At 37.5% G+C, this 16606-nt stretch overlaps 1 protein-coding gene across 1 annotated transcript in view; it reads right to left on the bottom strand.

Moving 5' to 3' along the window:
* Positions 1-15305: 15305 nt before the first annotated feature.
* The window catches only part of l(3)73Ah (lethal (3) 73Ah), a 77175-nt gene continuing 75874 nt past the window's right edge, over positions 15306-16606 (bottom strand). Inside the window, exon 6 of the mRNA XM_067146383.2 lies at positions 15306-16122. Within this exon, the coding sequence (XP_067002484.1) occupies positions 15997-16122 (126 nt within the window). The 3' untranslated portion in view covers positions 15306-15996. The remainder of the gene's footprint in view (positions 16123-16606) is intronic.

Genomic DNA, 16606 nt, shown 5'->3' with positions numbered 1-16606 from the left:
GACGGAGAACCAATGGGGTCCGAACCGACAACTCCCAAACGAGGGTGCCACCTGACAGAACACCAAGGTACGAATGAGGGAAAAGCCAGCGGAGCTTTGAATGCCATGCAAGGACCTGTGGATCACCATCACCAGGAACGAAGACACCGTCGACTGGACCCAGCGGACACACCATGGGAAGGGGGTGGTCCCCAATGGAACCGCCGGGCTGCGAACTGTGGACTTTGACAGTGCCAACAGGAGGGCTGTGCAACCGAGGTAGTCTGCGTGCAGTTAAATGGCGAGGACCAAGAGAGTGTGACAAAGTGTGGAAATTGTTTCAAGTTATAGGCGGATAACGACGCAAGTGCGATAACAGGTATAACTTGAAAACAATATTCTCTCACCCATGGGTAACTAATGCAGATATCGAGCTTGAATTATTATTTTATGATTATGGTTGTTATTATTATTATTACTTGTATGTATAATTGTGAAGTGTTTACATCCATTAGTATTATTATTATTTACATAGTTGAATGATCGTATTGTGTGTAAGGTTATATCATGAAAATATTAGTATTATTATTATTTACGTAGTTGAATGATCGTATTGTGTGTGATGTTATGTCATGAAAGTATTTATTATTATTATTAACATAGTCAAATTATGGTATTGTGTGTGAGGAAACTTGTTGTACATAGACATTTGATATATTTTTTTTGCCAGCTGCTTTACGTCGCGCCGACACAGATAGGTCTTATGGCGACGATGGGACAGGGAAGGGCTAGGAGTGGGAAGGAAGCGGCCGTGGCCTTAATTAAGGTACAGCCCCAGCATTTGCCTGGTGTGAAAATGGGAAACCACGGAAAACCATCTTCAGGGCTGCCGACAGTGGGGTTCGAACCTACTATCTCCCGAATACTGGATACTGGCCGCACTTAAGCGACTGCAGCTATCGAGCTCGGTACATTTGATATCAGTTCTGTTAATGTAAATACCTGTAAATTAATATTATAATTTATTCTTACCTCTATACATAAATTGTAATCCATAACTATGAAACACACTGTAACTTCCAGGATGTAAATATGCACGAGAACGATTGAGAATATTCTACTGTATACATTATTATCTATGTATTGGACACTCTGGAATATTCAAGAAGGTAGTATTTTTGTAATGTATCTTTCTGGAAACCTGGCCAGGAATAAAGAGGCGATCTTGACAGTGAAGTCGGTTATTGTTTGGAAGTTATTGGGTGAGGAGTTATGGTGTAGCAAGGAATATACTTGTGACTTCATGACATGCGGTAAAACGCAGTCTCCATATTGAAGTGACATGCTTGTACGCAGTCAACTGTTTCATTCGTGTTCAAGGTTGTAACCTCTATGTGATGTATTATTCAGTTGTTTTTAATAATGGCGGCTTTGTTGATATCCTCAAAGTGAAGTGTTTGTTTTGATACTGTGATGAAGGTTATGTGTGTGTAATTTGTGTATATATGTGAATAAAATTCATTGTACCAACTGACAGCATCTTGTGTGCGCCTGTGTGGATATGTTACACTGCACTACGCCTTTTTTCACGTATCTACGTTCACTGGCTTCTGTTACTCTCCAGATCACACATATACAGGATATATTGAAAACTGACAGTTCCAACTTTATAATGGAGATTTTACCCTCCTTTTAGAGTGATATAAAAACTTTTAGACATAGAGATTTCCAACCTCACTATAATCGTACTTGTTTTAGATATGGTAATCATATACAACTCTGATTTTACAAGCTCCTTCACATTGTTTTTAGTATTAATTATTCAATATTATTTCATGTAAATTTTTAATATATTACATTGAAGATGGCTCAAAAGTGAGCAGAAACATATTTGGTTAATAATCGTTCCAACCAATGATGGATATATGTATTGAATAGGAGGAAATAATAAAAAGCCTTTCTATTGTAAAGTGTAAACTGTCAATATGAAATGAAATTAATATCTTGTAATACCTGTTGAAAGGTTTCATCTGGAAACGTAACTAGTTTGTCTTGTTTCGGCTGGATGTGTGATTATCTTCCTGCTTCAACATTTTATATTTAATGTATAATTTATAGTAATATTATGTATTTGAGTTTATGGAATAAGTGTGGCAAGAAAAATTCTTAAATCAACTCTAGTGGAACAAAAGACTTGCAAGTTCATGATTAGCTTTAACATTTTACAATTGACTTTGGCAAACATTCAAACTACTATAGTTGAAAGGATTTAATATTTCCAAATACTTGCTGTGAAGTCCAAACGATGAAAAGTATACGTTATATTATCGTCAGTACTTTAGCCAGGTAATAGTTGTAACTGACAAATCTTGTAAAGCTCAGATACAGTCGCACATGACATCTGCTATAGTGATCAATGATGGGACAAAGAAAGTTTTCGAAGATGAAATTCAAGCTATGCAAGAAGTACAGGACAAGATTAAAACAGAAAATTTACCATTAACATATAGCTTTTTAGTGTCGGGAGTGTCTGAAATGTGTGGTTTGCCTGGTGAAGGTCTTTTAGATTAACAAAAAAGACATCCATGGGCGACCTGCGTGTCTGGATGCAAGATGATTATAATGAGGTAGGGAAAGGGTGAAATACAGCATCAGCACACAGCCTACTTGTGTAGAATAACACCAAGGGGTGTTTGAGGCTTAAAGTCGCCATCCGACAGTTAAATTGCCATCAACCACGTACAGAAAAATGTCTAAGAGTTACTAAAGTGACAGCGGAGGACTACTACAAACATTAATTGCTCTTACTCATTCACCACATCACCAATTCACAATCACTGACAAGTTTATCCAATACAAACAGTATTGCATGAAATAAACTTCATAATGGGGTCGTATGTTTCTATGCCAGGATTGCTCTCTTTAGCCATCAAAGGCATCTGCATCCCTGAACTCAAGGATTGGAAGAATCGCAGGAGAAATACGACTACTCGGGTGCGAGCATCAGCCGCTGCCGAAAATTCAAAATGAATTCTGTATTACAGTTAAAATTGAAATAATTCATAAAGAGACTGAATAGGTTGAATCTCTTTATCAATTATTTCAATTTTAACTGTAATATTCTTCAATACGGAACAATGACATTTTTAACTTTAAATGCTGTATTGTCACTGACTAAGGCTAACAAGGAAACCCTTCCATCTGCTAATCTCCGATGTGATTGAGATCTGGTACGATGACTTCAGTAGGAATGTTTTATTCAGCCATTAGATGTCCAGTTGTATATTTAACAGCTGTTTTGGAGTATCGAAGTTTGCTCATTTAAGCACCGTATAGGCAGGAGTAAGCGGCAGGAAGCAGCTAGTGGTGGGGAAGTAATATGTGTGCAAGAGTGAAAGAGCAAGAGCATGACACATGAACTGGCCAGCTGCCTCGCCTTTACTTCAAGAAGTTGGAACTAGTGGAGAGAAAGAGTCTGAGGAAGATACTGGACCCCAAAGAACAGAGGATGGATCATACAGAAAGAAAGGAAACCAAGAATGATATGTCAAGATGAAAAAGATCTCAGATACAATCCACAAGAGGAGAGTCATGTTTTTCTTCGGACATATCTATGGAATGAACCCAGGAAGACTGACCAATCAGATAATAATTTTTGAGATCAGGAAAACTATGCTGCGCTGGTATAAGTAGGTGGAGAAGGACCTGGAAGAAATAGGAATACAAGAAATGGAAATCAGCAACAAGGATTCTTACAAGTCGAGGATCATAGACAGGAAGAGGTTTCAAGAAAAAGTGATATCCCGTACCCAAGCGCCATGAACAGAAGAAAGGAGGAGATTGCAGAGTGAAAGGATAAAGGAATACTGGGCGAGGATTAAAGCCCAGAAACAGATGAAGCTGAATTAGAATTAACATGGTCCATAGTCAGACAAAATGAAGGAGTGATCATCATCATCATCATCATCATCATTTACCTTTATTCAGCTGTAGCCGGGTAGGGGCTAATATGGTTTCTCTCCACTTTCTTCGGTCTTTCCACCACTCCTCCTCCAACACTGTGTCCCAGAACAGGTTTCTTTCTATAATACTGCGTTGGATTGTGTCCTATCTCAATCGTGGTCGTCAATGGCCTCTCCTTCCTTGCATTTGCATTTCCATCACCTTTTTTGGCATTCTTTCATCACTCATTTGCTTTATGTGCCCAAACCATCTTAGTGGGGTATCGAAACTTGCTCATTTAAGCATCGCATAAGCACGAGGAAGTGGTGGGGAAGTAATGTGTGTGCAAGAGTGAAAGAGTGAGAGCGTGACATATGAAGAAGAGTGATATGAAATGAAAATTCACAGCTTGTTTCCAGTCATTCGACCAGGTCAGGAATGCAATGAATGTAGCCCCCGTTTAGTGGCAAGGATAGGAACTGTGCCTGCCGTACTCCTCTGAGGGAATGGTTAATGACCGACAGATGAAATGAAATGATATCGGAGAATGTTGCTGGAATGAAAGATGACAGGGAAACTGGAGTATCCGGAGAAAAAGCTGTCCCACCTCCGTTTTGTCCAGCACAAATCTCATATGGAGCGACTAGGATTTGAACCATGGAACCCAGCGGGGAGAGGCAGGTGCGCTGTCACCTGAGCCACAGAGGCTCATGTTATATGTGTTATTATTAGTGTTTCTGACATAGTGGAAAGCTTTAAAGTTACATTAAGTTGACACTGAAAAGTATAACTTCCTTCTTAACAAATCTGATGAATAACTTTTTTTTTCACCAATGAAACTCAAAACCAGCTTATGGTCATCAGGTGGGAACTAGAGAAATAAAAAACTCTGATGGTTCGATATTGGGACGTGACAGACATCAGCGGACAGTGGTCATTTCTAGCATCTTTTATGATGTGAACATGTCTTGCATGAATCAAGACAAGATTCCAGCAATTTCTACTATAATTTTTCCCACATAGGTAGGGTCGCAGGAGTGAACTGTATTGCACATGTGGATCTGGCTCTGTTTTATGGCTGGATGCCCTTCCTGATGCCAACCTTATGTGGAGGGATGTATTCACTATTGCATGTTTTTGTGGTGGTTGATGGCGAGATGTGTTGTGTGAATACCAAGAGGAATATATTGGGACAAACACAAATACCCTGTTTCCAATCCGCAGGAATTAACCATACCAATTAAAATCTCCGGTCCAGCTGGGAATCGAACCCAGGGAGACCAATATTCTGACCATACAGCCAAGGAAACTTTTACTATTCTGAATTAATTTGTTACAAAACAATGGGCTGTAAGAATCATCCTGCAGTTCTCTGTTCTTTATGCATGTGTTTTCTGGGTACTTACTAAGGTAAGATTTTTATGTTAACCAATCTGCAATATGCGTGTATTTAATTCAGCCAGCAGTCCATATCAGTGGTTTAGGGCGCAAGTATTGTATTTCCAAAAAATCATTCTTCTGAGAGAATAAAACAGAAAAGTTTCTGAAGTTGCAGTTAAGTACGACAAATACTATGGTTGAATCCAATGTAACTGATCTGTAGCTTATTCTTTGTAATTTTCACAGCTGTACAACCTTCCTGTGCATTAGTACAGCAATTTGAAACAGACTTTCAGCTTATTAAGTACATATAGTTTGTGCCAAAGAGACATAAGCGAATACACTATTGAGAATACGTGCCACTTTGAGAGATATCACAAGACATTGATTGCCAGTGTGCCTGGCGGGACGGCCTAGAAGATGGAGTGTAGTAGTGATACTGATCAGCTGATGATGTGTGAAATTTTGTTCTTAGATTAGCGTTAAGATCATGAAAATTTAATTTATCCTGGGCAATTTTTTTTTGGAATTACATTCAGACAAGCACTGAACCATGTCTGGTAAGGTTTGTGCTATTCTTGGCTGAAGTAACTTTGAACTTTTGAAGCTTTCGAAACCTTTCTTCTGCTTTCCTCACGATAAAACAGTGTAAGTAAATTGCAATATTGTAAAATATTAATTCAGCAATGGATTTAACATTTAATTGTCAACAAGTATTCTTATCTTAGATTAATTATATAAATCGAAAGTAGATGCTAGCCTACAAGTTGCAGTCATAGCTTAGATTTTAATTTGTTGTTTTCTTTCATTGTAGGTGTGAACAATGGGTTATGAAATGTAGAAGTGATTTAGATGACATTTACATTTTTAGCACCTAAAAATCCGAGGTCTAATAATCATTATTGCATGTTTCTGTGGTGGTTGTTAGTATAGTGTGTTGTCTTAATATGAAGAGAGAAGTGTTTGGACAAACACAAACACCCAGTCCCCGAGCCAAAAGAATTAATTAGACGCGATTAAAATCCCAGATCCAGCTGGCAATCGAATCCAGGACCCTCTGAACGAACTGAAGGCCTCAACGCTAACCATTCAGCCAAGGATTCAGACAAAATAAAAATCATTATTAAATGTAATTGTTCTATCTGCATTAACATTCAGTTTTCGCAGTCAAACAAAGCAAAAATCATTATTCAGTTTCAAATTTACTGCCTGATTTACAAGGTCGGGCTGCCAGGTGTGCCACTGTCAAAATGTCTCTCAGTTTAGTACAGGCGAATATGGCAGTGTCTAATACTGTCTCTAGTGTATTTTATCTAAGTACAGAACAACGGTCAACCAGACATCAACCACAACCTTCCAATTTTGCATAAAATTTTCTACTGACTAAGCTATGGTGGCCTCGGTTGAATTTGTTTGGTTGAAAAGTAACAGAGCAACAGGCCTGGCGCTACTGCCAGCACAACTACAGGGTGTGTGCTTGTCACCCCGTTGTAGACCAATTCGAGTGAAGGTTGTGGGATTGGATTTCACTAGGTGTCTGAGCAACCACTTTTATTCTGCTCTAAACATCTCTTTAGCACATATTTTACATTCTAAACTCAAAACAGTAAGCTGAAAGTTTATATCAAGTACAGTGCGGTTGTGAAAATCAAACAGTACAGGAATTAATCAGCCTATGTTTTTGGGACATACAATATTCGCACCAACAATATTCACTACTGAAAATTTTGAGAAGTACTCGTCGCTAGAGAGAAAACCAATAAAAAGCCCTTAGTTGGATGAGTAAAAGTAGAGAACCTCTGCCAACCATATGGAAGCTCCAGTATGTAGATTGGACAACACATCATGAGAGGTGAACGGTATGAACTTCTCCAAATAGTAGAGGGGAAAAAATGTAGGAAGGAGATCTGTGCGATGAGGCATGAATTCCTGGCTTAGGAACCTATGTTGTTGGTTCAGAAATCTTCAGCGATGTTGTTCAGCAGGTAATGATAATTAATTAGATTTCAACCTTCAGAAGATGGCACATCGTAAGAAGAATTATATTATGCTAATTTCAAACAATGAAAGAGCTTTTTGTATACTGAATTATGCACTCATGTTTACCCAGAGAATGAACATCACTCAGACAGACAGAAACAACGTCAAACAAAACTGAAGGATATGATCCTTACAAAAAAGTTAGTTGCAAAATCCTATCAATGGTAAATAGACTTAGACAGGGCCTTCACTTTACAGGAATCAGATACTAGGGCAATAGTTCAAGAAGACTTAAAGTAACCAGAAACACTCCCCCTGCAGTACTTCTATTCTGATGTTGTACAGAAAAATTTGGTGAAGGAAACAATCATAGTGCGAACATTTAACAACAGAAAGTATGCCAGATTTCCATTTCCATCTCTATCTCTGTCCTGCTGCACACCTTCATCAAACAAAATTCTTCAAATCGTACTGTATGTAATGAAGAATGATTGAAAATGTCCCCTCACATGTCCAAATTTAGATCTACACTAGTAAGAGGCAAACAAGCTGTCAAAGCTACATTCAGGTGTTTTATCACATTTAGTAGCCTGTTACTATTCCTTGGGATGCAGTATTTATGCACGGGCCAGGACAATATGTAGCTTCCTCAAAGTCTCAGTCTAATTTATGTCTGTGACAGTATGGAAGGTACCGACATACGGAGCAACACTTATTTATTTGGATGTCATGTCTGGTTGTGTTGCAATAGCCCTTTCTAGCAGAGCGAGGAAAGCAATGGAAAACTAATTCACTCCTCACCACACCTTGTTTGCCTAACTATGGCACTACAATCAGTTCTTGTGGTTTTCCTATAACCTTTGGGGGTGCTTTTTGGAGATCCAAATAGCCTCTGGACTGACAGACATCACATAGCTTGGGCTCCCTCAGTGCACAACAAATTGTATTAAAGATACGCAGGACAGCTTTGGTGTAACAAACGTTAAATCATTATGCTGATAACCGAATAAGAGCCTCGGTTCTGTTTTATTATAATGAATATTTGATTTCTATATACAGATCTGTTAGAACATAGTATGGAAAAGTGTTGAATTACTGCTATTAAGTAAATACATAATTACAATCACACATTATGTACAGGATGTCCTTTGAGACAAGAACATCACTAATATACATTAAACAAAATTTTACACATAGAAGAAAAAACATAGTCAATTGTTTGTTTTGAAATCAATAACAATGGTTCAGCACAGGAAGAAGTGGGCACCTGCTCCTCCTGTTACAGCCTCATTTATACATTTATGGCTTGGCACACAGAAACTATAAGTTTTATTTTCTAGTCCCACATTTTGACATTTCTTACAAGGGAAGAATCACTACCTTTACATCTAAAAACCCCACTAATTGCCTACAATAGCCAACCTTACCAAAAAGCAACAGGATGATAGTAATTTCTCTTGTTACTGTTATGTTTTGAAGGAGAAGCCCCTTATAACACACATTGCCTAACTATGGCATTGCTTGCACCTCATCAAAGCATCCTGACAAGCCTTACAGTCATGAAGTTGCAGTAGAATTTGAACCATGTATATCATATTTATTGGCATAATGAACGCATCCCTTAAAATTTATGTCAAAACTGTGCTGTAAGTGTGATGACAGCTCTGCAGCGCTGGTTAGATGCCATTCTGAAAATTGTGAGTTTTGCACTCAATCTGCCGATATATCAGCACGAGAGGTTATAACGAGAACTCTCCTGGAGCTAATATTTCAGCTCTGTCATATTTAGCTGTTTTGATTATTTGTGGGGCTACTAGATGGCAATTGAGGATTCTGACGGTAAGTTAAAGTATTATGCATTTTTACTCAACATACCGATCCAGTAATCACACAAAAATATTTTATTTTTGACAAAAGAAATTTGTTGGTTGTGAATATTAATGTTGGGGTGGTTTGAAGTTATTATTGCATGGCTCTGTTCTCGTCTTGCTCATTAATACATTCATTTGGTTCTGTTATACATTTAGTTTATAGTTCTTTCGCTGATATTTTGCGCGTCTTCAGTTTTTTCCTGAACCATAATTATTTACATTTTGATTATTCCTTCCCTCCATGTGCTTGTACCAATGACTGGGCCAAGTTCAAGGAGGAATCATTCTGAAATATGAGAATATTTAGATGCTTTAGACAATGATAGCAATGTTATTGTCGAAAGTGATTCACATTATGTGACAGCTATACTCCTGTTCACAGTTATCTGACAATGAAGAAGATGAGATGGAAGAAAGTGACTTGTGTAATGAATGCAATTAACACATTAATGATGGGCTACGTTAATTAACGTTTTCGGACATTGCTTCATTCTTGTGTGTTTTTATCCTCTCTGCCGTTTATTAATAGAAATATTTTGTGTTGTTTACAAACTGAAGTCTTTGTTGATCAGAACTGTCTTTCCTTGACAATGCTTTCGGCACAGGAAGTGTGGCTTCATAACACTCAGTATCGCGTGGCCGAGTGTATTGCCAGGTGTCAGCATGGCGCGTCGTAGCAAAAACAGCTTGAACGATAATGAAATATTTGGAGAATTGTATGTTGACAGTTTATCTGATGTCCTTAGTGATTGCGAAAGTGTAAGTATTAGTGATTGTGAAGATGTGTGTCCGTCAACATCAAAATATATGCGCGGAAGTGAAACTGCGACATTCAGTTCATATGAGTCAGTTGCCGGCGACAATAATACAAGTGAAAATGCCGGTGATAGTAGTGACAGTGAGGTTGATTGATGGACAAATAAGGATGAAAACAGAGTCCTCGAACCATTTACAGGTTTTACAGGTATTTATATTTCATCCTACTTCTCATGCTAGGTGTGCTTCTGTTGCCGGTCCACACGAAAGAATGGAGTAGTGTCATACTTTACGAGTCAATTGCAGTACACACATTGACGACATCATATTACTCAGAATTAAATGTTTATTCTTCTTTCTTGTTTAACAGTCGAGAAGTCAAACAAAACAATGTGTCATATTTCTGCCATTAAAAATTAATTTTTATTTTTCAAAATTTAGTAACATTTTTCAGTGTACCCTTATAATAATACATCCAATGTATATTTATTTATGAAATGCTCACAGTTTAAGTACCAGTGAGTGATATATTTCATCTGAACCTGAGCTGAATTGATTATGTGTTGATTTTTTAATATTTTGGGTATAAAAAAAGTCAGCTCCTGCAAAAAGGCTGAGTGCAAAAGGATTAAAGATGATCCTCCTCCTAAACAAGTGACTATCACTATGTCTAGTAGTGTTCGATTTGTTAACGCACACTTTCTGCAGTAAGAGCAGAGACTCTTCCCTTGTTAGACAATTCTGGCTTAACAAAAGTATGATACTTAAATGATTAGGATATTTATTAATTAAGGAAACAAATGGAAAGCAGTGATCTATCTACTCAGAACACAGCTGATAACATATACTTACAGAATAAGAAACCATTATAGTTAAAATTTTCAATACTGCCCTCAATGAGGAAGAGCTTGGCAAAGGTTGCAGGCAAAAAGATATTCCATGCAGTTTATTTTTTCTTTTATCAATGTGGTACTATTGATTTTCCTACACGGTACGATGCAGCTTTGTATACATTTCCTTGAATTACGACTTTTTGGTTAGTTTTCCTGCCTAAGCATCTATTACGAAGAGACAAGAATGTAATTTCAGTTCTGAAAATGGAAGCTAGTTGTTTTATGTTGCACCAACACAGATAGGTCTTACGGCGGCGATGGGACAGGAAAGGGCTAGGAGTGGGAAGGAAGCGGCCTTAATTAAGGTACAGCCCCAGCATTTGCCTGGTGTGAAAATGGGAAACCACGAAAAACCACTTTCAGGGCTGCCGACAATGGGGTTCGAAAATGGAAGCAATTTGTTACAACCCACATACATTAAATGCTCATGCAATAATAGAAGAGTCCACTCAAGGAACTTTGTGTAAACCTGATTAGGGTGTTTCTCCATTTCCTTCATTACTGACCTTTTCCTATCCCCTACTATGTGGACACAAAATTAGAAAATTCTGCTATTTATATAAAACATGGAATGGAACATCATAGTTACCAATCATTTAGGGAATTATTGCCAGCAACCCGCAGGATACGTTACTTCAAACAGTAAACTTCAAAGAGTTAACAAACAATTTATTTCTCATTAACATCTCTGTTACTTTATGGTTGTTACTAATTTGAGAGTTATAGCATGCCTCAGTATAACACATTTTTGTATCTGAACATTTTATTCGTCAATATTTCTATTTTATGTTTTTGGGGTAAGAGAATTACTGCAGAGAACTCCTCAATTATTCTGTACATTTTTGACATTTCATATATTTATGCAATCAACTCCACAAAAATATGTCAAATAATAAATTCTCAGGGTATAACAAATGTGCTATGTTATGATCAAAAGTAAGAATTCAGAATGCAATTTTTTGAAACTAACATAACTGTACATACAATGTTTGTCTGCTAAACCACTAATATAAAAACCATTAGGGCTATTTATTTCAAGAGACTTAGATGTAAATGATACCATTACTTTATCAGAAATGGAAGACAATCTAAAATGAGCTGAAGAAATCATCTGCAACAAAATTACAGTGAGAGATCTACAAGTCTGAGCAAATAAATTCCAAGACTAGTATGTATAGTACTACTAAGTTCTAAGACAAAACCCAATCTAACAGTCTCGCATAATAAAAGTAATAATTTTATACATCAATTCCTTGAAGTGTGTAAGCATAAATCTTTCTGTGACTTCAAATCTCATGTACACCAGCCACAGGAGCATGTGATGGTCCCAACGTTTCATTGAAGACTGTGTTTGGCATTATCGAGGGTGATATAGATGTTGATTCCCTATATCATGATGGCTAGGTAGGCATTGATTTTTTAAAATGAAACAAAGTCTCTCGTAGTCAATGGCACTGCCGGTGGCTCGAAGTAGCCTACACAGTGGCCTCCACGGTATGCACTAGCCATGTCCCTTGGTAGGTGTGCTATTTACCAACTGATGAGCCCAAACTAGCACATTGGGGCGAAACACTGGTAACCAGGAATGAGTTAGCTGGAAAATTTATAATGTCCAATAATGAACAAACTACTGTATATTGGTGTTATCACGGATTCGGACAACTCCGACAGCAGCGAAGCTCACAGTGGAATGGAGTGGTGTTTCAATTCAACTCATTATATTGTGCAGGCTACGGTGCACTGCTCACCTCTTGTTCTACCATGCTAGAGGGGTGAGCGCTGATTGGCTGTTCTTCAGCCAATGATTGAAGTATTAAAGAGCCCAATGTACGTTGCCCTGCCTTGTGAAGACAGGCAACTGGTCACCCGCTGCTTTTTTCTGATCTGCCGAGGCCACTGGGTCCTCCTGGACGACAAACCAATAAGCGACCACCCCTCCAGCATGGCAGACCAGCAACACACCATAGCCAGCACTATATGATGAGGTGGAATTAAAACACCACTCCATTCCACTGTGAGCTTCGCTGCTATCGAAATCAGTCCGAACACTTGATAAAGCAAAATGCAGTCTTCGGTGAAACGTCGGGACCATCTCATGCTCCTGGACCATGGCCTACAAGCCTGCAAAAGATTGACATGATTTGTAACGCTGGCCGTGAACGCCTCATTTGCTATACAGGAACTATCTATAGTTTCATATGGCTGGAATTCAATTTTATAATGTATTTACTCGAATAATTTTCCTACTCTTAATTTTGAAAAGGTAATTTGGAGGAAAATACACATTTGCATCATTTTCCAGCTATGATAATGCAAAAGTTTTCTGTCACCAATGAGTTTTCTAACTACATTTTCCAAAATGTGCAGTCATGAAAACATTTATTGTTTCAACGGTCAGTTATCAATTTGTAGGAGGTGACTGAGAAACACAAGCGGCAACGCTATAGCAACAGCACCACTCGGCTAACTATGCATAGCGTTGGTCAATACAAGCATTGCATTGCGGGAATGCTGGTAGAAACCACGTCGGAGACATGCACTTGATTTAATTACTTCATGCTAATTTGCTCTGTGCGAATTACTTTTAAATGTAATTGATTAGTGACTGGTAAGAAAAATGAGGTTTAAATTTACAGTGACTGAATTTGTAGAAAATAACAGCAAATGTGTTGCAACATGTGAGTTTTGCATACAGCCATCACATCTACACTACTGGTGTAAGCAAAAAGAACAGCTGCAGAGTGCCAAGAAGACAAAATCAGGTCAGTGACTAGGAAACTATGTAACTGGATTAAGAAAAAATGGCAATTCAGTTTTGCATGAAATGTTAGTTATTTTTTGCAAGTTGCTTTACATCGCAATATCATAGATAGTTCTTATAGAGACAATGGGATAGGAAAGGGCTAGGAGCGGGAACGAAACGGCCGTGGTCTTAATTAATTTGCCTGATGTGAAAATGGGAAACCACCTTCAGGGATGCTGAAAAAGTGGTGGAATTCCATTGGTATTTTAAATTCAAATTAATTTGCATAATTTTCCCACCACTCATTTCATGAGGTTAAAAAAGGCTTTAAAAAGTGGGAAAATTAAGCAATAAATATATTTTGAAAATTTCATTCTCATAGGTTAAAAAAGGCTTTAAAAAGTGGGAAAATTAAGCAGTAATTCTATTTTGAAAATTTAATTCTAATTTTTGAATAGCAACAGCTTTGGAGAGGAACTAGTAACAATTCAACTGATAATTGAGTTTATCAGTCCAACAATAAGCCAAATAATCTAATTCCAGTTCTTAAGAATGATGTTCAATGTACTTAAAACATTAAAAAAAAGGGAGAGTTGGCCGTGCGGTTAGGGGCGTGTAGCTGTGAGCTTGCACCCGGGCGATAGTGGGTTCAAACCCCACTGTCGGCAGCCCTGAAGATGGTTTTCCGTGGTTTCCCATTTCCACACCAGGGCTGTACCATAATTAAGGCCACGGCAGCTTCCTTCCCACTCCTAGCCCTTTTCTATACCATTGTCTTCATAAGACCTATCTGTGTTGATGTGACGTAAAGCAGATTGTAAAAAAATAAAAATAAAAAATCCTTGCCAACAATACAATTCATTCTTTTTGTTGCATGAGAATTTACAAGATATTAGAATCATTTCGTATTGATGAAAGGAAAAAATTTAATGTATCCTCCTAATTCAATACAAAACATAATTCCATCATTAGATGGAGCAATAAAATTCAAACATGTTTTGACTCGTTTGAGCCATCTTCAGTGAAATAAGGGGGGGAGTTAAAGTAATCTACATAATACAAGCTAAAAATATACTAAAAGCATAATGAAGGAACAAATGAAAAACAAAAGAGACAAACGGAAATAAAAACAATAACAATATACAAAATTTATATCACTAGATGGAGCAATAAATAACTTGCTGAGACAAATTCAGTGAAAAAAAAAGGGTTAATATGAAACATAACTGAATCGAAAAATGTGCTAAACCTAAGAAGAAAATAAAACAGAAGATAACAGACGGAAACGAAACAACAAGTGCTAATAGTGAGGTTGCGGACCTCTTAGAAACCAATAAAGTCGAGCTTTCTCGCTCCCCTCCTAGCCATTTGTGGGATGGTGTTTCTACAAAGAAAGACTGTCAGCCTGAATTTTCAACACAGTGATTTTGTCCTGTTTTTGAATTGTTATCAACCTAAAATATTTAGTCTAAGAGGTCTGCAAGCTCACTATTAGCACTTGTTTCGTTTCTGACTGTTATCTTCTATTTTATTTTCTTCTTAGGTTTAGCACATTTTTTCAATTCAATTATGTTTTGCATTAACCTTTTTTTTTCACGGAATTTGTCTCAGCGAGTTATTTATTGCTCCGTCTAGTGATGTAAATATTGTATATTGTTATTGTTTTTATTTCCGCCTGTCTCTTTTGTTTTTCATTTGTTCCTTCATTATGTTTTTAGCACATTTTTATCTTGTATTATGTAGATTACTTTAACCCCCTCTACTTCACTGAAGATGGCTCAAACGAGTTGAAACATGTTTGAATTTTAATGCTCCATCTAATTAAGGCATTACGTTTTGTATTGAATTACGAGGATACATTTAATTTTTTCCTTTGTAAAGCATGAGAATTTAACATTCTTAATGTCATATTTTCAAGCATGTGAACAGTTCTAATGCAACTTGCGCAAACTGACGAGACTGTGAAACAGGGTATGAAATTGAGATGCTTTATCTAACGTCTGGACAAAGTTGATGGTAAAAAGGAGGTGTGAAGAGTTATAGATAAGCAGCTTCAATAAGATTTCTATTGCTAAGACACGAAACATTTCAGGTACACCTGTCTGAATAGCCTTGAAATTTGTCTGCTTCAACATGCTTCATTCACTGTCACCAGGCAAAACTGAAATGGGAGGTCGACAGAAAATTAACAGCTCGTTATACACATTTTCTAGCTTTTCATGGCTACCTGCCTATTAGTTTGCCAGAAAAATCAGTTCTATAGTGTCTGATACACCATCATAAATAGCTTTATTTTTTGTTATAAATATAGTAAAAAATACCTCGAGTCATATAGAAAAAACAACACAATACAAAATACATTGCAACAAGACAAGCTCATTCTCACCAGAGCCCATGACGGAGCTGACGCGATGCACACAGACACACACTCACTACATATAACACGGGTCATTTAAATGTCGATCCGAGGTCTATACTGTAACCTCAAGGGAGGGTCACGAAACCTCCATCTCGTCACATACACAAACTTCAAGGTGTGGTCCTTCCCTAACAACTCATCATTGCACAAGATGTCAATCTGAAACAAAATAACATGGCTTCATTCCTCAAAAAGATCATTACACAAACTCGGAATACAGAAAAGTATTAGAAAGGAACAAACAAACCAAAGAAACAAGTGTAAAATAAAAGTGGTGTAAAGACAGGAACACATAACAGGACTGAGAAGAGATGGATGTAAAAGAAGTGCAACTGATAAGCAGAGTGTCTGTCTATTTGAAGATGGCAGTACAGTAGAGGTCTGCTATAGCGAGTGCCATGTTGCAACAACAGTTTTTTCTGCCCCTTGGAAATTCCTGTATTAACCCTTTAGTACTGACCTCTATATGTGGTATAGACCCATACATAGCTTCCCATTTATGGTTGCAGGGTTAAGAGTTTTGGAGTTATCGAAATGCAAATGGTTTTGATTCCAAGAATAAATGTTGGGGTTTATCAGTGTTATAAAATAAGTATTGTAGTTCGTTAACATATAGTTGTTTGTGCAAGGATAAATTTTTGTC

Source organism: Anabrus simplex, chromosome 1 (genome assembly GCF_040414725.1).
Source record: "Anabrus simplex isolate iqAnaSimp1 chromosome 1, ASM4041472v1, whole genome shotgun sequence".
Taxonomy (NCBI): Eukaryota; Metazoa; Arthropoda; class Insecta; order Orthoptera; family Tettigoniidae; genus Anabrus; species Anabrus simplex.
The sequence above is the reverse complement of the archived record's forward strand: the minus strand, read 5'-3'. Positions and strand labels throughout refer to the sequence as shown.